Source organism: Triturus cristatus, chromosome 9 (genome assembly GCF_964204655.1).
Source record: "Triturus cristatus chromosome 9, aTriCri1.1, whole genome shotgun sequence".
NCBI classification, from domain to species: Eukaryota; Metazoa; Chordata; class Amphibia; order Caudata; family Salamandridae; genus Triturus; species Triturus cristatus.
In genome coordinates, this window is record NC_140592.1 from 42,374,903 (window position 1) to 42,400,712 (window position 25,810).

A 25,810-nucleotide genomic window follows, 5' to 3' on the forward strand; every position below is an offset into this window, starting at 1 on the left:
ATTTGAACCTGATGCAAGATGATCCTCAGCTGCAGCTCTATATTGGCAGGGCGTCGCTAGGTAGCCTCATACATTGAGAAATAACATTCCCCTCTACAGTTGCACTAGACCTTTTATTGTTCCGGAGAGGTACCATCGAGAATGTAGGGCTCAATTCAAGACTAGACTTGTTGGTCTCTGATGGCCTACTATATGGTGCAAGTCCTGCTACAGGGGTAAGTCAATCAATGTCTTCCAGAGATGGGAGGATGTCAAATCTATTATGGAGGGGTAAACTAAACTGATAAGTGGTAGAAGTGTTGGATGTCCGGTGTGAGAACTGATAGGAGTGAACTCTTAGAGGGTAGAAGTATCCCAGGGGCAAAAAATTTATTCCACTATAAAGCACATGGGCATTACCAAGTCTACGTAGGATCTCGTGTACCAGTTTTGGGGATTTAAAGGTGAGAACAATACAGTCCCTGGATAATGTTTTTTCCTTTCTCCCCACCCATCCTGTTCTCCTCGCCATTTTAAACTCAGTGAACAAAGCTGCTGTTAGTCCGGTTTTAGTCCCAAGCCACCAGAGATCTTGGTTTCTCAGTGCCTCCCACGATTCATTTGCTTGAGGTGAAAGAGGTGGTACGTTCGCCAGGATTACGGTTAATGGGGTAGCTTCGGGGGGCAGGCTCAAGCACGCCTCCTCCCTGTCCCTATCCCCATATGCTACGGGCTGGGTAAATAATGGGGCAGAAGCAGAAGGTTTTGCCTGAACAATGGCTGGATCAGAGGTCAAAATAGTACTGCACTTAGATCCTGTGGGCGCTTGATCTGTTACACAGAAGGGTATAGCCTGGGGCTTAGCCTGGGGTACTGGGGCTACAGGGCCGCCACTGACCCCAAAGTATCGTACATTGGGCTGGTAACACGTGCCCCATGACTTTTCCTCAGCGAATCCTCAATTGACGCTAGTCTGGCCAGTACTTGATCCAAAGGGCTTATGGCTGGAGTATGGGGCTGTGGATGGACCGAACCCTCCCCATTGGACTGTAAGGACCCGTTGGAATTAATCAGCTTGCTTAAAATGGATTCCTGATGATCTAAACGGCCCCTCAGTGTAACAAGACTATTGTCAATCAGATCTTTCAACTGTGTGCAAACAGAGTCCAGAGTAATTCCCCCCACAGAATCCACCACGGAATTCCCTGAAGCGTTACATGCAGGAGGGACAACATCAGTTTGTTTACCAATGGTGCAGGTTTTAGGCACCTCAGGATGATTTCATCTAATTCGCTTCTGTTTGGGTTTTAGGGTGCCCACCCCTCTCCTTCCCTGTTAACTCGTTTGACTTATCCTCGTTACCTCCAGTGTCCTTGATAAGGGTAACAATAGTCCGCGACCTTGTTGCTATCCTTGGTTCAGATAAAGAAGATAGAGGATTTGGATCGGTTCCCGCGGAGAGCTGGGGCTGACCAGGACCAAGTGATGGCGAACAGCTTGAAGAGACATCACGCGGGGTAGAGGGGCCTAGAGATAGATACCTCAGCAAGGATACGGGGTCTATCGACGCCCCTCAGTTCAATTTCATGGATAAGGATGTATTCTGCCCTAATGATGAAGGTATCCAGGGTACCTGCCACTCCCTCGCGTTTGCTCATATTAAATAATGCCTCAGGGCGGAGCGGCCCCCCAGAACACGATTAGGTTGACGTGGGAAAGAATTATAATTACACAAGTAAAACAAACATTAGAAAGTCTCGGTTGAGCCTAATGGGAAGGAGCAGTTTGCCAGATCCACAAAGTATGAAACAAATTTTTTAGGAAAACGAGTGGCAGTTAATAATAGTCACGTATCAGTACCTTGTTGCTGCAAGCCAAGTTTGGAGGCAAAAGATATTAGAGGTGTGGCCCAGCCCAGCCTCTTCCGGTCGATGACGGGCCCGCCCTTGGCCCGGGTGAGCCCGCGCGCATCCCGCGCTGCAGGGGCCTACGTTGGTTTTTAATGCGCCTCCGGGCGCTCTGATTTGCTGCGTGTGACTGGGCAGCTGGCACCTCCTGCCGCGAGGGAATGTGGAACTTGTGGTGACCCCACCAGAAGCAGCGAGAGCAGGGACAATAAACAGCTGATGCGGGACCCGCGCTGCAGGGGCCCGCATTGGTTTTTAGGTCTCGCGAGCCAAAGGCTCGAAGAGAAATTTTGTATGTGGGATTTTCAAAGTGCTACCCACAGTCTTTTGGCTGGCCTAAACCTTGAGTGCACAATCACATGCACGTGCACAGCTGCTCCCACTCCCCCCTCCCTTCTCTATAGCTTTGGCTCCTTTGTTTTTTTATTACACCCTCCCTTCTCTCCCCGCTCTTTTCACACTTCCCCCCTCCCTTCTAATCAGTTTCCTTTCTGCTCCTTGTTCTCTCAGCAACGAAAATGCCGCAGTTCGACATGCACAGGCATGGCGGCGCTCTTTTGCTTTCCCTCCCCCCCTTAAGTTAACTTTCAATAGCTTAAGCCGGAGTTCAACACGCTCGCGCATGGCGGTGTGCTTTCGCTTTCACTCCCTCCCCCCCCGTAAGCTTACCTTCATTAGCGTAGGGATGTCCACACGTGCACACATGGTGGCATACTTTCGTATCCCCCCCCCGTAAGCCTCCAGACAAGTAAGAGACAGAAGCACGGTGCGCCCATGCCCAGCAGTAAGCACCTCCACTGGTTCCGACTCCCTCTCAGCTGTAGGCCGATCCGGGGTCCCTGCGCTCCCGGTCTCACAGGTACGGTTACTTCCTACACCGCTCTGTTGACACTCCGGGTGTGCTACCCCTCTCCGAAGGTCGCGGAGTAAGGAAAACCACTTCTAACGTGACATGCATGAGCTGGGAACTTACGAACAGGCACGAGCAGCGTCCACCTCACAGGGCCCCCTACCCCGGCAGCTTAGCTTCTCTCAAACAAATGAAGTAAGTACCGCAATTTTTACAACCTCACGACGAGGCTCAAATCACAGAACAACCAGCCCGGACAACCTATCGCACACAACTTCATGACAAGGAAGTGGCGCACCTCACAGGAGCCCCAGTCCTGCCAGCCTCTCTCAAGCAGCTGCAGCCGCCCCGACGCCGTGTCACACAGGAACCCCGGCCGGCCTCTCTTGTGCATAGCCCCATGAGAAGGCCGCGGCGCACCTCACAGGATCCCAGACCTGCCATCTCTCTCTGGGCCAGAGCAGAACCCCACCAATCCCCAGACACCATGGAGCCGGGGCTGTACCTGAGAAGCATCCTGGTTTGCTGCATCGTCGTGTTCTATGCTCACTGCTGGCGTGTGTCCTGCTCCCTGCAGATGGGTGCCCTGTTGATGTGTGCCCTACTGAGGTGTACCTTGCTGCCTGCTGCTGTGTGATTGCTCCTTGCCAGAGTGTGCCCTGCTCCCTGCTGGTGTATTTCCATCTCCCTGCTGGCATGTGCCCTGTACCCTGCTTGTGTGTACCCATGCTTCCTGCTGTGTGCAATGCTCCCTAATGCTGTGCGCCCCGCATCTTGCAGTGGTGTGCCCTGCTCCCTGCTTTGTATGCACTGCCGGTGTGTGCCCTGCTCCCTGCTGGTGTGTGCATTCCTCCCTGCCGCCCTGTACTTCTCCCCGCTGACGTGTGCCCTGCTCCCTGCCTCGTGTGCCCTGTTCCCTGCTTTGGGTGCTCTACTTTCTGCCTTGTGTTCCCCGATTCCTGCTTTGTGTTCTCTGCACCCTGCTGGTGTGAGCCTCACCTCGTGCTTTGTGTGCTATGCTCCCTACCTTGTGTGCCATGCTGGTGTGTGCCCTGCTTCCTGTTTTGTTTGCCCTGCTTTGTATTCCCTGCTCCCTGCTTTGGGTACCCTGCTCCCTGCTGTTGGGTGCTCTACTCCCTGCTGGTGTGTGCCCCGCTCCCTGTTTTTTGTACCCTGCTCCCTGCTTTGTGCACCCTGCTCCATGTTAGCGTGTGCTCTGCTCCCTGCTGCTGTGTGCCCCGCTCCCTGTTCTGTGTGCCCTGCTCCCTGCTTTGTGCACCCTGCTCCATGGTAGTGTGTGCCCGCTCCCTGCTGGTGTGTGCCCCGCTCCCTGCTGGTGTGTGCCCCACCCCCCTGCGTTGTGTGCCCCGCTCCCTACCTTATGTGTCCTGCTCCCTGCTTTGTGTGCCCTGCTTTGTGTGCCTGCTCCCTGCTTTGTGTGCCTGCTCCCTGCTTTGTGTGCCGTGCTCCCTGCTTTGTGTGCCGTGCTCCCTGCTTTGTGCGCCCTGCTCAATGCTGGTGTGTGCCCCGCCCCCTGCCTTGTGTGCCCCGCTCCCTGCCTGGTGTGCCCTGCTCCCTGCCTTGTGTGCCCTGCTCCCTGCCTTGTGTGCCCTGCTCCCTGCCTTGTGTGCCCTGCTCCCTGCCTTGTGTGCCCTGCTCCCTGCCTTGTGTGCCCTGCTCCCTGCCTTGTGTGCCCTGCTCCCTGCCTTGTGTGCCGTGTTCGAGGGAGCCGCTAACGGTCCCGGGCTAATAATTAAAGAAAACCGAGACAGTAAAGTGATGCTATTAATGAATATATACGATTTTGTTTAAAGTCACATTTAGTATCATGCCCGGGCCTTTCACAGACTCTTAACACGACAACACCTGATTGGTATGTTTCCCTTGGGAAGGTGGCAACCCTGGCAGTGTGGTACGTTTCAGGTGCAAGAGAGAGGTCTGAGTTTTCTGACGTTAACAATGGAACTCATTTAAATGACTTCAAGAGGTGTGGCCTTGAGGTTAAGTGCGGATTTCTGCAGCAGGGGCCATAGCCCACTGAGCTACAAGCATTTGCAATGCAATAGGTCTTGCACTTACGCAAGTTTCAGCTATTGACATTGCAAATAACAATGCCTTATATTTTTGTTTTCGTTTTTAAAACATAAAAGGCATTGTCATTAACAATGCCAACAGTTTAAACTCACGTAAATGCGAGACCTATTGCATTGCAAATGCTTGTCTAAAGTGCTTCTGGGCGCTGCGATTTGCTGCGCGTGACTGGGCAGCTGGCGCCTCTTGCTGCGAGGGAATGTGGAACTTGTGGTGCCCCCACCGCAAGCAGCGAGAGCGGGTATAAAAAACAGCTGATGTGGGACCTGACAAGTATCAGAGTTGTCCATCTGCACACTTTAGTTAAATCAAATGGACATGTTTGTTAGAGATAAGTTAACAATGTGTGATCTTTGTACAAAATTATGGGCAAGTTTCATCAGGTGAACATCATACTGAGAAGACTGGGGAAGGGCATGTGGGACAAGGGTTGTCCTGCTACTGCACAAGCAGCCAATGTATGCAAGGTGGCGAGAACAAAAAATGAATGAGTGAATAGCTTGAGCTTTTGTAGCATGGGTGCAGGTCACAGATTATGAAGCTGTCTGGGCAACCAGTGAGAGCAGGACAGGACTCATCCATTTTTTTTATTTACGTAATGAGATTTGTGACAGGAGTGGTTTCGTGCGCTGGCATAACCACATCTGGCGAGTTTCCTTCTTAATTAGGAGGTAGCTCCCTGAGGGAGGTATTTAAGGACCAGGCAGAGGAGTTTACAGTTAGTATGCTTAAAAGCGGAAACACAGCTATTACACTTCACTCCAATTGTTAATTGAACAGGTCAAAAACATTCTGTCAACAGAAGAGCCTTGTTTTCTTCTAATTTGGACTAATGTAACCCACTGAGTGGTTGACCTCCTAGGGGACATGTTGCTAGGATCGAGACACTCCAAAACAGAGTACCTTGGCTACTGCTGGACCTGCCAAACAAAAATACCACATGTAAAAGTGCTGTGCTCAACAGTCCTGCTTTGATCCACATTTAACCTATGCACTGCTGAACAGAGGCCTCTATGAAACAGTCTATATCACTCTGCTTCTTTTTTAAATTAGGCATCCTGTTTTTTTCAAGATGAAGCCACACAGGACACAAGATTTTGCATGGTGAAACAAATCAAAGAAACATAATGAAACCAGCATGAACTTTCACAAAGACAACACAGAATACGCACAATACAATTACATGTTTGTAACGGACACACGCAGTTGTGTGTCCTCCAAAGGTTCATTTCAGTACTCCCCTCATATCTGCATAGATCGATCAGTGCCGGTTGACACAGAAGAGGACATCCTCCTCAGAATGCCATGACTTTTGCAATTGCATAGTTTGGGCTCTAAGATCCAGGGTCATGTTGCTGGACGGTCTGGAAGAGAGATTCGTGGGGCATTGTTGCTCCATGAAATCAAGCAGTGACAAAGCCAAATGGTCTGGTGTTGGTCGCCAGCCTTTTGGCTTTGCCAAAGCTCGTTTTGTGTCATGAGCTCTGTAAACCTTTATTGTTGGGGAAGCAGCAGGTGCCCCATCAAAGAAAAAATTCTAAAAGCAAAAATATTTTCGGGGGTCTTAAAAAAAACACACTACCAGAATAGCCCATGCCACAAAAAGAAACTATTTTGTTTGTTGATGTGCTCCTAGTGAAAGGGCAGAATTCGGCCACTCACTGCAAAGTTAACGAATGCTTGAAGTCGGATTACCCACTGCCACATGCTGCAGCGGGAGAAAGAAAAATGAGATCGACAATAACGGAGGAAAGTACGGAGCCCTTACACGCAAGTGTATTATACATATAATTTCAGTAAAATCAAAAGGTCTTGGATACACCACCACCCCCACCCCCCAAAGAGTGTACGAATAGCAAAAATAATGTGTGGTGTACAGATTAGGTTTCTATTGAATTACCAGTGTTTTCTTACCCTGTAGAGCTTCAAACGGGATAAAAGTTTTTAGACTTACAAAACCAATATAGCAACATGCTCCCAGGAGAACAAAAAACATTTCCGCACCTTTAGCATGGACGCCAGACTGGCCACGTGCTCGATCAGAGCGCTCTCAGACTCTTTGTAGGTCAAGCAGGTGAACAGGTATTCCTCCGGATCAAATGCATCAGCTCCTTGCTGCTCCACATCATTCGCAACCCCCTCGTAATAATCCTCCATATCACAAGGATCCTCGTCTTCATCGTCATCTTCATCACAATTGGGATCATAGTCTTCTTCGTTGCTATCTGAACCCTGACTGTTCATGTCTACTGACATTTTATTGTCCCGCCTACGTCGAAAGCAACAGAAGACCTCCCCCACCCACCTGCACACGTTACTGTTGTCTAGTGTTCATCTGATACTTCACCACACTAAAGAGAGGGGATAAAAAAACAACAATCAGCAAGTTTAAAAGAACAATATCACTTATTCACGTAAAACTGCTAAATATCAGCAGAAGCAGATGCTGGGTATTCCAACCCCTTCTAAAACTGATGTCAATCAGCACCTCTTAACCCCATTATCAATCTGATGACAATCAATTAAACAGCACTGATTTGTGGGTGTGTTAGCATGAGCAAGAAACGCAGTACACAGGTTTTTTTTTTTATAAGACAATGTTGCGACCCAAAAGCATTTAAATTTGGGGATATAAATAAGACGCACTTGTATCGGTAATCTCAATTCTTGTCCGTCAAAGAAGTATAATTGTATCCATGTAGAGGTTCTTCTACAGCACAAACCTAACTTATTGACGGGATCGGATCAGATTCCAAAGTAATTAGATGCTGGAGTAGTCATGGCAAAGTGGGAGGGGGAATGGACGGAAAGATGCAAGACATTCGAGGTTATGCAGACTTCTTAGGCAGTTCTTCAAGAACACTAATAAGTTAAAAGAATTTAACATTACTTGACTCAATAAAATAGTTGCATATACTGGAAATCTATGTTCCACTGAGTGTGCAAGGCAGATCAGCCCTGCATATCTAGGCTTAGCCATCATACTGCCTGCCCTCACCAGCATAGGCACTTGGTGACATTGAAACACGACTAATAGAAGCATATGAATGGTGGAACAATTCTTCCATTTCCACTGCCCCTAAACCTAACACAATAATATATAAGAATATCCTCTATGGAAGCTTCATGGTGAGCGCCATGCAGAATGTGGCTCCACCCTCGATGCAATTTGCAAATCTTACGTTTACATTCAGCGACACCATCTAAACCTTTGCTTTGGCCTCATTTTACTGCCTCACTCCCTCATGATTACCAAATATGCCCATGTCAAAGCATACTTCATTCCCAATGCCTCTAGCACTGGCAGTCAGTTAAACATAACAATGAAACCCTTTGGGAACCGGCTTTCCTGTTACCACCTGCTCAACAACTGCCCCATTGCTAACAAGGAGTAAATGCGCGTCGTCAGCAAACTGCTCTACAGCAAGAGTCCGTTAAGAAGTCTCACTTACTAGATATGCTTTCACCTTCCAATCCAATGACTGTTAACCCCTCCCCCACTCCCAAACACTACAAGAAAAAAAAAATGTACCTTAGGAAATGTTGTCAAAAGCCTCACACTCGCCTTGTGCATCACCCCTTCATTCACCAGCACAGCCCATCCCCCAGTACTTGAAAACCCAGCTCTGCTGTACCTACATATCCCACATTCGACATCTGAAGCTTCACCTATGTACCTTTTCTCTCTGGTATTCCTCCAGTTTGACACTCTTCCTCAACACAGCATTAAAAACATCAAACACCTTTAACTTGAGCATTTCTTCCCATAAGCACTGGATGGCTAGTTTGACTTTCATAACTTGCAACACAATCCCTCTAAAGATCATCAAGCAATGTATACATCATCTTGTGCTTACCCCACCACGTCCTGGTACTGGTTAATGAGAACTATAATAAAGTCTGCTGTGTCGCTTTCAGTAGAACATAACTGCATTCCTGTTTAAAAAGATTATATTCAAACAAATACCAAACCAACCATTTCAAATGCAACAGCATTCCAACATATCAATGATACGCTGTTCAAATAATCTAACGCACACATGCTGCTGCCCTCACAGACCGCGTGCGAACATAGCTGAGCAAGCAAAGTCCGCAGCAACACCAAGTCCGTGGAGCTAAACGATACGCGTCTTATGATAGGCATCTTAAAATAACCTGGTCAGATACTAAAGTGGGGAACTTGATTATTTGCAGCTAAGTTGCAGAGGCTGCCTGCAAACTTGTGCAGAGTTGAAGTTAATTTATATGGGCATCCCAAAAGGGCAGTATCAATGAATAGGGTATGAATACCAAGGTCCATGACTATCTGTCAATCAGCAATAAACCGCTATAGGGTGGCCCCAGTGACTAAGTAAATAACTCAAAGTGGACGCTGCTGGATACACAAAACTAAAAAGTATGGGTGTGTGGCAAATTTACACTTGTGGTAATCGCACACAAAAAGATTGCCATTCTTGCCTGTCCTCCGAGATAAAAATAAGGATGACCAAAGTTAAGAGTGGCACAAGGTAGACAGGACAAAAGCTAACAAGAAGTACCGATACCATAAAGGAAAAACTTCTTGGCTGACATTAAGTGATTGTAAACTCCAATACCTAATATAACTAGGTGTATTTCAATTGATCCCAATACTATAGACGACAACTGCAGCTGGGCTCGAACAGCATTCTTACTTCAAGAGATACAATAGTGCTTTGTTAATAACCTTTGCTGTTCTCTTTGAATGCCAGTAATTATAAAGTTGCTTCTACTAAGATTAGATTGAATATAGTTTAGTGTAATCTACGATGAGCAAAAATGGCTGCAAGGTTAGGGCTTCATTGTTCTCTCACGCTCTTTTAATATAGATGGAAGAGGCCTTTGAGCTGTAGACCCAAGCACACACCTTCACTTGAGACCTACAGAACTCCTGATATTCTCACTTTGCCGTTGGTAATTCTGTTTAGCAAGGAGATATCACTATTTGAACAAGAATTTTGTTTTAAAGATTTGAAATTGGCCTATTTGTCGGTCTTCATGCAAAAGTTGCGATCCTTTAGTTAATTTGGAAAAATACAGTATAGTAGCCTAAAAGCTGCATATCAAGAGTACGGTTGGGTGAGGGTAAAATAAAGTGAAGAGCTAAAAACAATAACTGCTGAAGTATGTAACTTGCACTTCATAGGTTTGAATCACGGCTGTGTAGAATCAACCTTCCATCTTTCAGAGCTTCTTAAATTGAGTCTGTCTGAGTAACACCTGTTGATTACAGGCAAAACCAGAAGCAAACCCTATATTAAAGTTGTCAAGGTTGAATTGTTGCATATGGTGACAGGTTTTGCATTGTAGCAAAAATGATCAATGTTGTTTAAATATAATGCTTGCTACAGATTTCCAAACATTTAAATATTTTCCATGACCTCCATATAGAAAACAAAGAACTGGATTTTGGCTTCACCTTATGTTTGCTTCTTAGTGAAGAGCCCACATGCGGATATATTTTCTTTGATTTGACGTTCTTTGTTGGGCTTCTAATGGCTTTTCAGTTAAGGATTTAACATAAGCCTGGAAAAAAAGGTTAAGATCTCCTGGGCATTTCCCACTTCCATGCATTGTGTGATCGGCTCGTGACCAAGCCAATAGCAGTGACAGGCCTCTTTCAAAGTCTGTTTCTAAAAGTTTCAAGACCAGAGCCACATAGCGTGACACCACAAACACTGAATGGTATGGGGGTGCTACTCACATCAGAACATCCGGTCCCAGGAGAGTCATTGGCTAGATTGACTCTGCAGTGGGGTAGAAAAAATTAGTCATATGGTTAATCTTTTACCCTCTACGCTGCCGGCAAGGACCTCCGTTGCATCGTGAGGAATGGTTGTACACAATTGATTTGCATATTCTAGATGATTTTATTCCTCCCACACCACACAAGTGTTTTTTTCATCCCTTTGTTGATTGTCCCCAATAACTCTCCTTGGATCATGTAACCTGATATGTTAAGTACTGCCCACTGATATCGTCCTTCTAGACATACAGAGAGACAGCAGAAATTAACTCTATCCACTCCCCTCTCTTCCCTTAGGGATATAGCCAGAGAAGCCCTAATGTAGTCGTCCAGACGAAATCAATGGACTACTGGTCACAGGGGTTGAAACGTTGACAATTTTACCCCAGTTGAATGAACCCAGAAAAGTATTACCTGAGAGACCATGACTGTTGACAGAATGTTGCTTATGTTGAATTAGAATCTAGCTTGAGCACATTTGATACATCACAGTTACCCTTTCCACACATTATTCCCGATCTGTGCACTTCTCCGTTAGCACCTTATTTCACTGTGGCTAACTGTCTGAAGCCATAGTGTACGTGAAAAACGTAATATTGTTAGCTTTGTAGGCACTTCATGCGCCACTCTGCTAGGCCAGGCCACCCCCCTCCTTAAAAATGTGCTTGTACTGTCAGACCTGATTTACTAGCTTTGTGTATAGTTCAAGGATGTACATAGATGTGTACTAGTATGTGGAAACAAGCATTGGCATAGCCAATAGATCTCGCTTTTGGGACCTTAGAAGTATTTTGTTATGCAGCACAATATCCTTGGTGCAACAACATCAACCGTTGCATGGCTAAACACTTATAAGGTCCCAAAGGCGAGACTTAAAGGCAATGCCAATGCTTGTTAACCCAGGCATGGGACTGCAAGTATATTCCGTTTTTCTGTAAAGCAATGTTTTGTGAAAATAGAATCAATGCTAAAAGTAAATTTACCAAAGTGGTTTTCAAGACACTGCCTCAGAAACCAAAGTCAGATAAACAGCAATAGTACAGCTGGAACAATGATACACCATGCACACTCTTATAATCACAAATCTGGCATAGCAAAGTGCTGCCATATACAAAATCCCATCAGAAAGCTACACGTTAGCCTAAACAGAGTGCATTCATAAACAGAGCCTCTATATACAAATGCGAACACTGCCATAATTTGACAACTCAATGCATGGCTTCTAAAAGGAAAAGTGGATTTTTATTCATGAAAGATTTCTGAAGCGTCTCGTCCTATGGACAGGCAGTTTTTTGTTTTTTTTAATCAATTTCCACAACATTAATGGGGATACTGATGTTAGTTAAATTATTCTTGTCTGAGGTCGGGAATGGAAAAACATTTGGTTCCGTAGAAATTCTGGCATATAAATGGATTAGTTAGGGGGTGTGGTCTGGCGTTGGCCAAGATGACGGCGTAACCTCTTCGCACCATCCCGGCCCTCGCTCTAGCCCAAAATATCCGCCTTCGATCCGGCAGCTGGACAGTAGAGGCAGCCAGCGCTGTGCTCCCGGAGACGTTCTGAGGCGGCAGAGGTGACTCCGACCTCAGACGGTGCGCCGGCCAATGTGCTGTGGCGAGAAGTCTGCCCTGCGATCACTATGGAGCTCCGGACGGCGAGGGGGGGGGGGGGGGGGGGGGGGATATGAGTGGTGTTGGAGCGCTGCCTGCCCCTGGTGTGTGAGGCCCGGGATCTTTGCCACACGAGATCTGCTGCTTGGGGCCTGTGGCTGACATTGCATTGTGTGCTGGTGAGAAGCACCCCGGGAGCCACGTTGCCTGTGGGCCGCCGGCGCGGAGCTCCCCAGGGCCTGAAATCTTTGGCTACATGGAGGATCCTGCCGGCCTCCTCACTCGCCGGTGACGCAGAGAGATCAGCAACTGGGTGGGACAGCTGGGCTGCAGGGACTGGTGGGCAGACCAGTCCTGAGTTGTGAAGGTCCATAAGGCAAAGGGAGCTGCGCCTTCCCCTGCATGTCCTTTTGCTCAGCCCCATTCTGGATCGTCTTGGAGGGGTCTGCATGCGCTGCGAGCAAGTTGCGTGACGCGTATTGGAGCGGCCGACAAGGGGAGAGATTGCGCCCACCCCCGGGTGTGGGCACAGTTGGCTGGTGAGGGGGCTCTGTCTCCCCATACAGCGGGAACTTGGTCATGACGAAACCAAAGGGAGCCCCCGCTGCTGTGCAGACGGATAAATTGGACAAGTATGCGGTACCGTGCCAACTGACGCCCGAAGAGAGGACGCCTGGGGAGAAATCGGCCGGAGAGGAGCCGTCCCTTGGCTCAATCATGTCGGCGATCCAAGCCTTGGAACGACTTTGGAGACCAAAATCGATAAAGTTACTATTGAAATGAACTTGATGAGGGCGGACAGGAGGAAAACCTCAGAGAGGGTCACGGGGACTGAGGAGAACGTAGGGGAGCTCCAATCTGCGATGCGCAAGCGTACAGAAACTGGCGCATCAACACAAGCTGACGGCCTTGAGGCTGGACAACCAGGAAGGGAGGGCTCACCGCAACAACATTAGGGTGGTGGGAGTGCCTGAGGGGGCGGAAGGCCCCAGTATGGATCTCTTCATCGTGGACCTTATTTTGAACTACCTTCAGTCTAAGAGACAGTCAACTCTTTTTACCGTGGAGAGAGCACACAGGGCCCCGATCCCTAAGCCAAATCCTGGTGCTCCTCCTTGGACGATTATTGTGCGTGTTCTCAATTTCAGAGACCAGGATGCTATCTTGCAGGCAGCTAGAGTGAGTGGAGACCTCCCCTTCGAGAATTCGACAGTGAGGATCTTCCCGGATATCACGTTGCGAGTACAACAGGAGAGGCGCACATTCGATGGGGTGAAACGAGACCTGCGAGAGAAGGGGATAAAATACATGATGCTCTTCCCGGTCAAGCTCTAAGTCCTGGACAATGATAAGACCCTGTTCTTTACATTGAATTGAAATTGAATTTATAAGGCGCACAGCTACCCCGAAGGGTTTCCCGGCGCCTGCCAGAAAGACGAGAAAAGCAGAGGAGAAGATTACTGGTTAAACAACCAGGTTTTTAAACATCTGCAAAAGTTACCATAAGCTGTTTCGCTACGTAATGACAAAGGAAGAGAGTTCCATAGGACGGGCCTAGGTAGTCAAGAGATCGACCACGCATACGCGACAGTGATTCTGGGAACCAAAAATTTCAGCTGAGAAGAGCGAAGAAGGCGTGACTGTGTGTAAGGCTGAACTAAGGATTGTAAGTATTGAGGGGCTGTACCAGTTTTAATCTTTAACATGTAGCTCGAGGCTTTGAATTTAATGCGGTTCTCCACCTTAAGCCAGTGAAGATCCCGAAGAAAGCCTGAGATAGAGGCAGTCCTAGGAACATGGCAGAGCAGCCAGGCAGCACCGTTCTGCACTATCTGCAGTCTTTGTGTCACAATTTTATTTGCACCAGGATGTTGCCGTAGTCCAGGCTAGACGTGACAAGGGCCTGGAATACGGTTCTCTGAGTGGGACTTTGCATCCCCCAAATAATTTTTTGAACCATTTGAGGATGGTAAAACAAGCCGAGGCCACCTTCACGACTTGATGTTTCATAGATAACTGATCATCTATGATAAAGCCTAAGTTGCGAACTTGACGGGTGGGTTGGGGTAAGCCTCCCCTTTCTGAAGGCCATTGCGGAGGACCCCAGATGCCCTGTTTGTTCTTAAGATCAGGCCCTCTGGTTTTTTCCCCATTTAGTTTGAGTAAATTCGTATGCATCCAAGATACAATTTTCCTCACACCAAACTGAACAGTAGATGACTCAGATTTCCTCTCTGCGGAGAGAGAGAAGATGATCTGGCATCACCCGCATAAGAAAAAAGGCCAACCCTGATTCTTCCGCAATCACCGCCAGAGGCCGGACATAAACGTTAAACAGTAAAGGGCTTAACACAAAATCTTGAGGTACTCCATACGGGGATGAGTGAATTTTTGAGCAAGCCGTGGAGGAGAAAACCTGAAACGTACGATTCCTCAAAAAGGAATTAATCCATTTGAGTGCAGGGCCATCAATGCCCAAAAGTTGCACAGCTTTAAGTATCACGGGGTGTGACACCGTATCAAATGCGGCACGGAGGTCAAGTAAAATAAGGGCCACTGTGTTCCCACTGTCCAAGCGGTGCCGTAGCATTTCTGTGACTCCTAAAAGAGTTGTTTCCATAGAAAAACCTGCTCTAAAGCCAGATTGTGAGGGATGTAAACATTTGTGAGATTCAACTAAATGAGCCAGCTGCGAGTTAATGTGTTAATCCAAAATTTTCGAGAAGCCCAGAAGCAGGGAAATTGGCCGACAATTAGAATGCTGAGAAGGATCTGCATTAGACTTCTTTAAAAGTGGAAGAACCATTGCATGCTTCCAATCCAGCGGGACTATAGCTTCCTGTAAGGAAGCATTAAGCAGCTCCATAATTAGCGTGAGTGATGACAACTCAAGCTGCTTCAGCACGGAAATGGGGAGTAGATCGCACAGAGAGCCCGATTTTAGGCTGTCAATGAGCTTCTAAAACGAATTCATGTCCTTGAGGGACCAGGTTTCCAATTTGTTGGTATCTTCCGTACACTTGCGATTCACCAGACCTATGCTGTTGACTGTACCAGAGGAAGTGTTATCCTGCTGTGTGGCATTGGTAAGCTTATCACCCTCTATTGCAGAATATATTTTTTCAAGTTTCCTCAGACAAAAATTGGCAAGATCCTCACATTGAGATTCATTGAGGAAAATGGGAGTGGTCTGAACCAGATAGATCTTTGACCACCTTGAACGGAGTTCTAGAGCAGTCTGGGCATTGGCGATAGTGAGAGACATATTCAGCCTTAGCTGTTCTGCAAAGGGATTGATAGTCTTTAATGGCTTTTTTATAGGCAAGAGTGACATCAGACGCATAGTTTTTCCTCCACTGTCTCTCTAGAGCTTTACATCTGTTTTTTTCCTTTTTTAGGCTCTCCGTAAAACAAGGGGCAGGAGGGCGGTGATTGTTTACCCTCTTCTTAGAAAGAGGGAGACAAACATCGATAGAGTTTAAAATCCAATTATGAATTGCCCCACAATTGGTAGTTGTTATTTGTTCGATGGCCAGAGCATTGTCAGATAAAAGGTGGTTTAAAACTCCAATGTCAAGTTTACCCCAGTTTCTGGATTTGGGTTTACAACCCAGTGCGGCTGTGTGCGAGCTGGAAGCATCCAATAAGTGACCAGCCACACAAGTAGATCCTGAGTTACAAAGCGCCATGTTCATAGCTGCCAAATCGGAAATAAGTGCAGTACTTTTTACACAAGCCGGGTAATCTAGATGCAAGTTAAGATCATCCAAAATGGTAAAATTAGCCGCATTAAGAAGAGGAGGGGCAACCAGATTGGGAAACAACAATGGCCCAGGGGGACGGTACACAAGTATACCTGACAAGGTGACCTGAGGTGTCAATATAAGTTTGAATAGGGAGGCCTCGCAGCCTATGGCACGTACATCTTCGAATTTACAATCGAAAGACTTGTTATAAATTACAGCAATGCCTCCACCTATCTTAACTTCCATGTCTTTCCTGACAATGGCATAATTTGTAGGCAATGCTATAGCTACATCAGGGCCAGATTCTTATGCAGCCAAGTTTCGGTGAGGTAAATAGCAGCAGGCTGCTCAGTGATTAAAAGATCAAAGATGTCCGCCTTATGTTTTAAAAAAGGTAAATTCATTATAGGGTGAAAGGCTGTTATTTTGTGAGCAATTAATCCTTGGGCTAGTATGAATAGAAGTATTTGCGTTACTTGGACCAAAACATACTCTATCAGCAAACTCCTTGTGAGTTACTGTATTAAAAGCAAACTTGCAGCACGCGCATCCAGTGCAATCATCGTCAAAAATGAATCGAGTGTGATCAGGGTGTTGCGGTCTACAGTACTCCAGAAGCTGCTTAGATGACTATTTACAGATACTCATCCTAATTTGTCCAGGGGTCGTGGCCCCTGGTCGCGGTCGGGCGCAGACAGGCTTGCCTTTGGATCGCCAGCGTCGCCACCGCTGCACGCGTCCGTTCTTGGGCCATTAAGAAGGGTGCGTGGCAGGACGGCGTGCAGCCACTGGAGCGCTAACCCGAGGGCACGCGTGGCACAAGGAAGATGGCCGTCGGTAGAAAAAGCCCAGTTAAAGGGCAAATGCTGATGTTGAACAGTGGCTGGATGGGGGCTCCCATCGGTCGCTCAACTGTTGCACTGAAGAGGACTGGCACGGGAGTCGCTTTCGTACTCTCGAGTCTTCGCCTTGACGCAGAGAAGGGGAAAGGTCAGCATCCAGATCCAGGAGTTACCGGCCTGGAATCCCTGGGAGTGAAGCACATTCTCCGGGGAAGTGAGGGAAAGGACTCATTGCTGTGAAATGCTGTATAACTTTGTGGGACTTAAGGTTCAGTCTTGATTGTCCGATATCAGAGCTCCTATTCCAGCGAGGTAGACGTTTGGGACAAGTCCGGATGGGACACTGTTTTGTATGCTCCGGCTCTACGATGTGTTGAGGGGTGGAGTTGGGGTCCCTGGAGGGGGCGCTATTGTGTGGTGGTGCCAGACAGCCCTAATTTAGTTTCTTGTTCATTGGGGTGACAGGTGCTCTGCTATCTGGGATGTGGGCCGTTATAGACCTACAGGGCAGGGTTGAGGAGGGGGAGGGGGGTGACTTATGGGTTTTTATATTCTTTGCGTGGTTCTCGGTTAGGTTCTTGCTTCAGATATTTTTGTGTCAGATGACACCCTTGGGCGAGCTGGCCGCGCGTAAGGGGGGGTGGGGGTCTCTACTTGTCGGGGGAGGGGGGTTGGCATAGGCTGAACACATGGCCACATGACCTAACAAAAAGCTGACATCCCTCTCACATTGTCCTACTTCATGAGACGCACCTCAGAGGGAACAACTACTTGGCCCTCAATAGGTATGGATACACACTGCAAGTCCACGCTGGTTTCACATCGGGATCCAGGGGCACCGCCATGCTCACTAAAAATGAGATCCCTCTGGTGATACAGCACACATGGTGCGACCAACTGGGTCGTTATGCGGTTTGTCAGGAACTTGGGAGTGGCAGGTGGTAAATGTATGTTCAGTGTACATTACCCCACCATTGCACGAAATTAAGTTTCTGGATCTCAGTCAGCTTCTACTGGATCTCCCGTCTGGTCTGTTACTACTGGGGGGTGACATGAATGATACACTCACGCCGGAAATAGATAGGGAAAAACTCCCCTCGGGAGCAAAGGGGTCTCGTCCACTGTTCTCATTCACGAGGGCTCTAGGTCTGTCGGATCTATGGAGATGCCACAATGCCAGGACTAGACAATATACTTGTATATCTGTGGCACACGGCAGCGGAGCTCGGCTTGACTAGATCTTTACACACTACCTCGGCGGGCCTCTAAGGCGCAAGGAATATCCAACCACTCACAGGTGGAGGTGCAGCTTCACGGGCCAGCTCGCGACTGGTCTCTCCCTCCAAGATTTGATGCCTTTATGTTTCGGGACCAGTAATTTCAGGAGAGCTTTGAGGACTGCACGGAACTTTACTTTGCTGAAAATGTCAGCTCTGTTAGCTCCACTAGTATCCTCTGGGAGCGTACAACGTGGTGGTGAGGGATTTTGTGCAGGGGGCGTGCGGTGCTAAACGTAAAGAATACTGACTCAGGTGCAAGGAACTCGAACAGGAGATACTCGCTTTAGAGCGCACAGTATCCGAGGAATCTGGGGATGTCAAAGGGTTCAAGCATTCCCTCAAACTTAAAGAGCAATCCCTTCGAGACCTTGCCGACAACGTGGCTCGGGCTCACGCGCTCGCCACACAACGTAGAGTATATGATTTAGGAGACAAAGGCAACAAACTGATTGCTTGGCTGGAACGGAGGGACAGGAGTCACAACTGGGTGTCCGAGATTCGGTCCACAGATAGGACACAGGGAGGGGCAGGGGCGGCCCGAACGGAAAATTTTGCCAAATATTACGGAAATGTTAACCAGTCTCAATCCACATGGGGGGGGACCAGAATGCACTGAATTCCTGCGCGACATTTCTCTGCCGACTCTTGAGTCGGAGTACAGGGAGATGCTCAAGTCTGATTTCCATTTGGAAGAAGTAGACAATGCCATGAGAGACTTGCAATCTGGAAAAGCGGCGGGTTCAAATGGGCTCCCCACTGAGCTGTTTAAATGTGTGGCGAGCAAGCTGGCTCCCTACCTGCTTGACATGTTTAAGGAGGCGTCCGAAGTGGGGCAACTTCCAGAAGACACAAGAATGGCAACTATCGTACTCCTTAAAAAAGGAAAACCGCATGACCTCTGCAGCTCCTACAGGCCCATCTCCCTCTTAAATTTCAAGGCTTAGGTTCTAGTTAAGATTATCGCGAATCGGTTGGGTCCGGCTCTGCAGTCTCGGATTCACCCGGATCAATTAGGATTTATGCCCCATAGGAGCACGAGGCTCAATTTGAGACGTTTATATGGAGTCATGTACATGACTCAGAGGCAGCTTCATGTTCCAGCCGCTCTGCTCTCGTTAGACCCGAGGATGGCGTCCGACAGCATCGAATGGCCATACCTTTTCGCTGTTCGAGAAAGTAGGTATTGGCCCGCAGCTGCAAAAGTGGATCCGGTTGTTATACACTGGACGATGGCCCGGGTTCGGGTTAACAGGGTTGTTTCCAGAGCCTTTGCACTGCATAGGGGGACGTGTCAGGGGTGTCCTCTGTCCCCGATGATATTTGCGCTGGTTCTGGAGCCCTTGGTGGTGTGGATTAGGAGGGAGCCGGTGGTGAGGGGGATTGATCTAGGGAGGGGGCTGGGAAGAGCACATTTTGTTGTATGCAGATGACATCCTTCGTTATGCACATCGGCCCCGACAAACGTTCCATAGGCTCATTCACATAATAAGATCTTTCGGTTCTTATTCTGGATACCGTATCAACTGGGACAAGTCTTAGTTTTTTCTCTAGCTGAGGACCCCCCGGTTCTGACATCAGCATGCTCGGAGATGGTGCTGTAGAATCAATTTAAGTAAGTGGGCATATGGATACCCAAGACTGAGGCGGAGTTTATACAATTGAACTTGCAGGTGCAGCTCTCCAGGTTGCGAGACGACGCAACGCATTGGAGGGGGCTCCTGATCTCCCTTATGGGGCGGGCAGTCCTTTTCAAGATGATGGCCCTTCCGCACTTACTGTATGCCGTCCAAAACACGCCTTATCGCATTCAGAACTCTTTCTTTCAAATTATCGAATCCAAACTACACCAGTTATTGTGGGGTGGGGGGCGGGGGGGGGGGGGGGGGGGGCGGGCGGCCCAGGATCGCACTCAAGAAACTACAGAAAGGGATGTATGAAGGGGGGCTGGATGCCCCGGACCTTAGGAAATATTACTGGGCTGCTCTTCTTATAACCGTTAATGGGTGGGTCTTTTCCCTAATGGATAAACCAGCTTACAGGGTGGACAGATTGGTCTTGGGTGAGCGCAGTTACATGGGGGGGAATTGTAGCGCAGGGGTAGGGGCTCCGTACATCTGCCACCACACACTAAAAAGGTCATAGATATCTGGCATGCAGCAACTAGAATGACGGGGTGGAGCAACTAGAATGACGGGGTGGGAGTTGAAACTCTCTGAACAGACCCCACTATGGGAGGAAGACTTTCTGAAAGAAGTTCACAGGCTGCAGGTTTTCCGGAAGTGGAGCCTTACAGGTATTGACGTGCTCAGGGATGTCTGGAAAAGTGGCAAAATGGTGACATTAGATAGCCTGAGGGAGGACTTCCAAATGGGGGGGGGGAAGGTGAATTTCTTAGATACAGACAGTTGCGATCGGCACTTCATTGCCAGTTGAAAGAAGTGACTGTGCTTCCAGAATACTCACCATTGGAAGATAGGCTTCTTTTGGACCCCATGATTCAGAAGGCGGTGTCACTGACGTACAAAAAACCAGTAAACAATACTCCGGAATGCCTAGGTGCCCTGCGGAAGGCCTGGGAAACAGATGTGGGTTTGCTGGAAGATGATGATTGGGCAGAGGCCCTCCAGTGTCCCAAGGAAAAAGCCATCAGAGCGCGCTTTCGACTTGTTCAGCTCCGCATCCTCCACAGGTCGTATGCCTCGAGAATGGTGCAGGTCCGTATTAAGGGCGGGGGCTCCTCGTTATGTGCCAGGGGATGTGTCAAGAGGGGATCATGCTTTCATATTTTGTGGTCCTGCCCCAGGATTCAGAAGTATTGGAAGGGCATCGCCCGTGTGATGGAGGCTGGGTGGGAGGGGGTTGGTGGAGCACAGTTCCCGCTGGAGTCCAGATGGCATATCTTCGGCGTCACGAGAGAGATCACGTGGGCGAAGTTGTAGCTAGCATTGGCAGGGGGGAGGGGGGGGGTCGCTAAGAGGAACATAGCACGCACTGCGGAACCCCCGACTGTGGCTGCATGGCTTTGCGGTATGGACTGGTGTCATGGTGTGGAGCAGGTGGTGTATCAAAGCTGCGGATGCCCCCGCAAATGGGAGGAAATATGGAGGCCGTTGACATTACACAAAGGTCTGTGATAGGTCTCATGAGGGGTACTGAATGGGTTTTCCAGAAGGGCTTAGATATGTACTCCAGTGGGTTGCGTGCAGCATTGCCTACAATGTAATTGTATACTGCGTTTTATGAGGCCTGGTATTTGATATATATATATATATATATATATATATATATATATATATATTCTCATAAAAAAATTGATTAGTTAATGGCTGTTGGATACCTAATTTAAAGAACAGGAAGCCTAGACCCGAGGTTTATGCTCACCGTGTTCTGCAACATTGTGTGCTTCATGGGGCTCGCATCCAATTTGATTGTTACCCTCATCAGCGTGCATGAAAGACAACACCAGTACTATTTAATACAATGGAACACAAACCAGAAAAGGACAGCCAAAGTAACATTATTCATCTACTAATAAAGCCTAGTACCAGAGTACCTATAATGAGATTCACCTCTACTAAGCAACAGCATTCTGAAGTATAAACCCATGCCCTAACCACATACACTAAAATACCAGTGTGATGTTAATGGACATGCAAACTTAGTTTTAGGCTCCTGAACGGCACTGTCCAATCTCCTACTTGTATGAAAACTCTCATGTGAACGATTGTAAAGATATCATAATGGGGAGCAAGGAATCTTTCTGATCCAAATACTTCCAACTCTACCATTGGAAAGACAGATTTGAAGGCAAACAAGGTGTATGTTTCCTTTGTTTTGTAAAGGATGCTAGTATTTAAATAAACACCATATACAACGCAAAGAAAGTTACAGGAGAGGCTAATCAGGACCATACAGTAGGATTCTGTTTCAAGGAAATTTAACTGCAAACGATATCACATAACTCTTGGGTAATAGCCTATTGGATTACAGAAAGTTTAAGATTGTACTAAGTTTTGTAAACGGTAATCGAGCCAAGCAAGGAGAAGGATAGGAGCTATTTTTGCTGAGGAAACGCCGGAGAAGTGGCTTCCCAATGGCTGTTCACAATGAAACAGCTTCTTCTCTGAGTCTCAGGGACCAACTACTGGTCTAAAGATCAACTCTAAGCTTTTTGCAAACACATGGATCTAATATGCTTCACTGAAGCCGGTGAAAGAAAAATCAAACTTATCATCTGCAGACACCACCATGCAGTCCTTCATCAAGTATTCCTGCAACTCTCACTCAGGAAGTTACTATTTTGTCTCAAAGATTTCAATTAAAAGCTAGGAATATCTTCCCCTAACAACTATACCATTGTAAACACGACAGTCATCCAATACTAGGGATGTCTTTCAGAATATATTAACCATCACCAAGGGTTTCGCCCCATTTTGGCTCCTCGGGTTCATGCTGTTGACATGCTTTTAAAGTAAACAGATGTTACACACTACCAACTGCTAAAAAGACTAATGTAACTTCAGTGTGAAGCGTGCAATCATGAAGGTGCTCAGAAAATAGCTTTCTGAGAACCATGGTGTTTGGCAGGTTAAGGGAGATGCAAAGAGAAAACTGCCCCAACTTACTAACAAAACTCAGTACTGTTCAGATGAACGTAAAACAGGAATGACAGAGCATCATAGTTTACTGCACACCGATTAAACTAAGTACCTGAACTTCGTAGAGCAGGTACCCAAACGGGGCCCATGAAGCATGAGGGCGTTGGGGCTTTTTTGTGATCAAGCTAGGAAAAACATCAAACAAAGGGAGTGTAGCATATAGGTGGGGCAACTGGAACGAAGCAGCAGGATATATTACAGCGGTTCCTGACATTGATTGCTGTGGCCTACCACTTAATTAGAACTGGATTGCGTGACCCAGGTCACGCCTCCCTCTCCGCCCCCAAGAGGCATTAATGGAAATAGACGACTGCCAGCCTAAGCAGTTTCTAGGATTTGAATCACAAAATATACAAAAACAAGTATACATTAAACAATTGCTCCATGACTGAAATACTTTGTTTACTTCACAATCAAATTTAGAAACAGTTTTAAAATGTTTTAATTTTGCTTCTTTATTTGTATATACTTTTTAAAGGATTCATTTTCATATTCTGTAACCTAAAACAGCAGCGGAGCCCTCGAGTAGGCCTCGCGGGTCCCAATGGGTCCTCGGATGACATGGAAAGAATCTCTGGTTTACTAAATTATGAGGCGGGTAACCGCAAATTATGCGGTGCAATGCAGCACATTCTGTGGTGGATCAACTCATTATTTTGTAGGTTTTATGCATGTTAATATTGTGTGGGCAATTGTTTCACCTTTTTAGCACTAGTTTATCAGCCAAATACTGAAGGGTGAACAGTCAACCTTTGCAAGGTGCCTTCCACTGCACAGTAACCTGCGTTGTGCATTTTGAGTTACTTTTGATCTGTTTGAGCCAGAAACTATATTTTATATTAAAATCTGCAAATTATGCAGCAGATGCTAGATTGTGTGGCAAATCTATAACTGTGTGAAAAACGCCACAGAATCCCAAATGGAGGCCCTGAATACAGGGTGTCACTTGTGTATTTTCTCATGTACATTTTATCACATCTAATATACAAGAAAGTACATCTTTACTTGGAAAGGAACAAAACCACATTGCCCCACCTCTCTCAAAAAGCTGCTATTAACGTGTACAGTAGTGAAATGGTTCACATTTTTTACTTGGAAGCATTTTTTCAATGATTTGAAAACATATATGTTTGTTTTTTTTACACACTCAAATGAAAGAGAATGGGTGAGAGAATCGCAGTTGGTGCATCTGTAATGCAATACAGGGTCCAGATTTTCCTCAGAGTTTTTTTTGTTTTTTTACACAGACCACCAGCCAGCCAACCAATGTGTCAACTTTCAGACAACGCCTGGCTCTGTCCGTACAGCTGCCTAGCGAGCATGGCATGACTGATCTGGTAAGTGACAGTCCTCTCCAGCTCAGGATGGATGTGTTAAAAGATATGTAGAGGACCAAAACTAGTATCATTATTGGTCCAGATAGGATAACGTGTCCGACAGGTAAACAGAGCATTTGTAACTCCCACAACAAGACATTTACTCAAGGCAGGGGGGAGGGGGGTAATGGAGCTGCATAAAAAGATTAGAAAGCTATTAAGAACAAGCATTGGCATAGCCAATAGGTCTCGCCTGTGGGACCTTATAAGTATTTTGCCATGCAGCACACTTATTTTTTTTAATTAAGCACCTTTATGAAATCACTTTAGATGTAGACGAAAAGGGAAAAACAAAAGACAAGCAAATACTGGGTTATACACCAAGTTTTTCACTGTGCTTGTGCAAGGGACAGATTGTGAAATGCACCTAAAAGAGACAACTACTAGTTGAATTATCGACTGGGAGGGGGTATATGCTCCCGTCTCACACACTTCCTACAGCCATACTTGACAGCCCAGCTCCCCCTAACTCACTGACAGTCTCCCTCCTGCGAGAGCAGGCCAGCGCTAGGCGCTACAAACAGCCTCTGCTGTGTTTTAACACTAGCGCTATATGCATGGGCAGGATTCGGCTTGCTGAAGCAGAACCGTTCGCCAGAAATTTAAAAACATGGACAAACGATTCACTTCACAGCACAATTTTCCAAATAAAATGCTGGAAGAGCCATACGAAGGTGCTGTGTTTTAACACTAGCGCTATATGCACAGGCAGGATTCGGCTTGCTGAAGCAGAACAAGCATTGTGTCGCATGTGTACAATTATTTACATATTTACATGAATCCTAATCCGAATATTATTTCGAAAGTAGGGGACAAGGAGACTGTGCGGACATGGGTAACATGGATGTCGACGTTACGGTCCTTTCATAAAAGCGCAGAGTTTATAGTTTCAATGCAGTACTTCATCAGGACATAAACAGACGGAGAAGATAGCCTATGGAATTCAATTCAAGAGTCAGGGTTGTTCTTACTGTCATGCGAAATTATTTATATGGCGGGGGGGGGGGGAAGGAAAACATGGCTTACAACAGGGAAGTAGAATGCAATTAATAGATTCTTCACAAAACAATGAATTTGCAAAGATTCCACGAATGGTTGGAGGGCTAGTGATCTACTATCAAACAGAGGGGAACAGCCATTAACATCATAGCGATCACGTACTCGATCTTGTATCAAATGCAAGCGGTGTGGGACTTACCAATGTAAACTTGCCGCAGTGCTCAAAGGTGCAAGTAATTCAAGATTTCCAAAATTAATTATAAGTACCTTCACCATCCGGTAGGAGTCTATAACTAGATATAAGGACCAGTCATTCTAGAGTATTAAAATATCATGACAGTACACGCAAAAATAAAACAGATGTAGGGGGATCCTACCTTGTTTAAATCGGATGCTTAATTATATGAGACCTCCAGCAGCCGGTAAGAGGCTAAACAGAGAGGAACTACATGTGTATGAATATTAAACCAGAATGAATTAAAATGCCAAAAGGTACACAACCATGTGAGCAAAGTTAACGACATACCGAGTTAGAGCTGAAACGCTTCCACAAGCCGGTTGGAAGGGGTAAATAGTTTGTTCCTACCACACTGGGTAGGATACTAAGGGATAGAAAAGTTATCCGTTTAGCTCAAATAAGCGCTGCCTGTTATATAAAAGCGAATGTGAGGAATACGCGAGTACGCTAGGATAAATGCTCCTATCTT

General features: G+C 46.9%; 1 protein-coding gene across 2 annotated transcripts in view; it reads right to left on the minus strand.

The window, feature by feature from the left end:
* The window catches only part of ARIH2 (ariadne RBR E3 ubiquitin protein ligase 2), a 282,679-nt gene that overhangs the window by 221,992 nt on the left and 34,877 nt on the right, over window positions 1-25,810 (minus strand). Inside the window, exon 3 of one of the 2 annotated variants that reach the window (XM_085624352.1) lies at window positions 6,832-7,178. The exons of the other annotated variant lie outside the window; for it this stretch is intronic. Within the exon in view, the coding sequence (XP_085480478.1) occupies window positions 6,832-7,083 (252 nt within the window). The 5' untranslated portion in view covers window positions 7,084-7,178. The remainder of the gene's footprint in view (window positions 1-6,831; window positions 7,179-25,810) is intronic. 2 annotated transcript variants of the gene reach the window in all.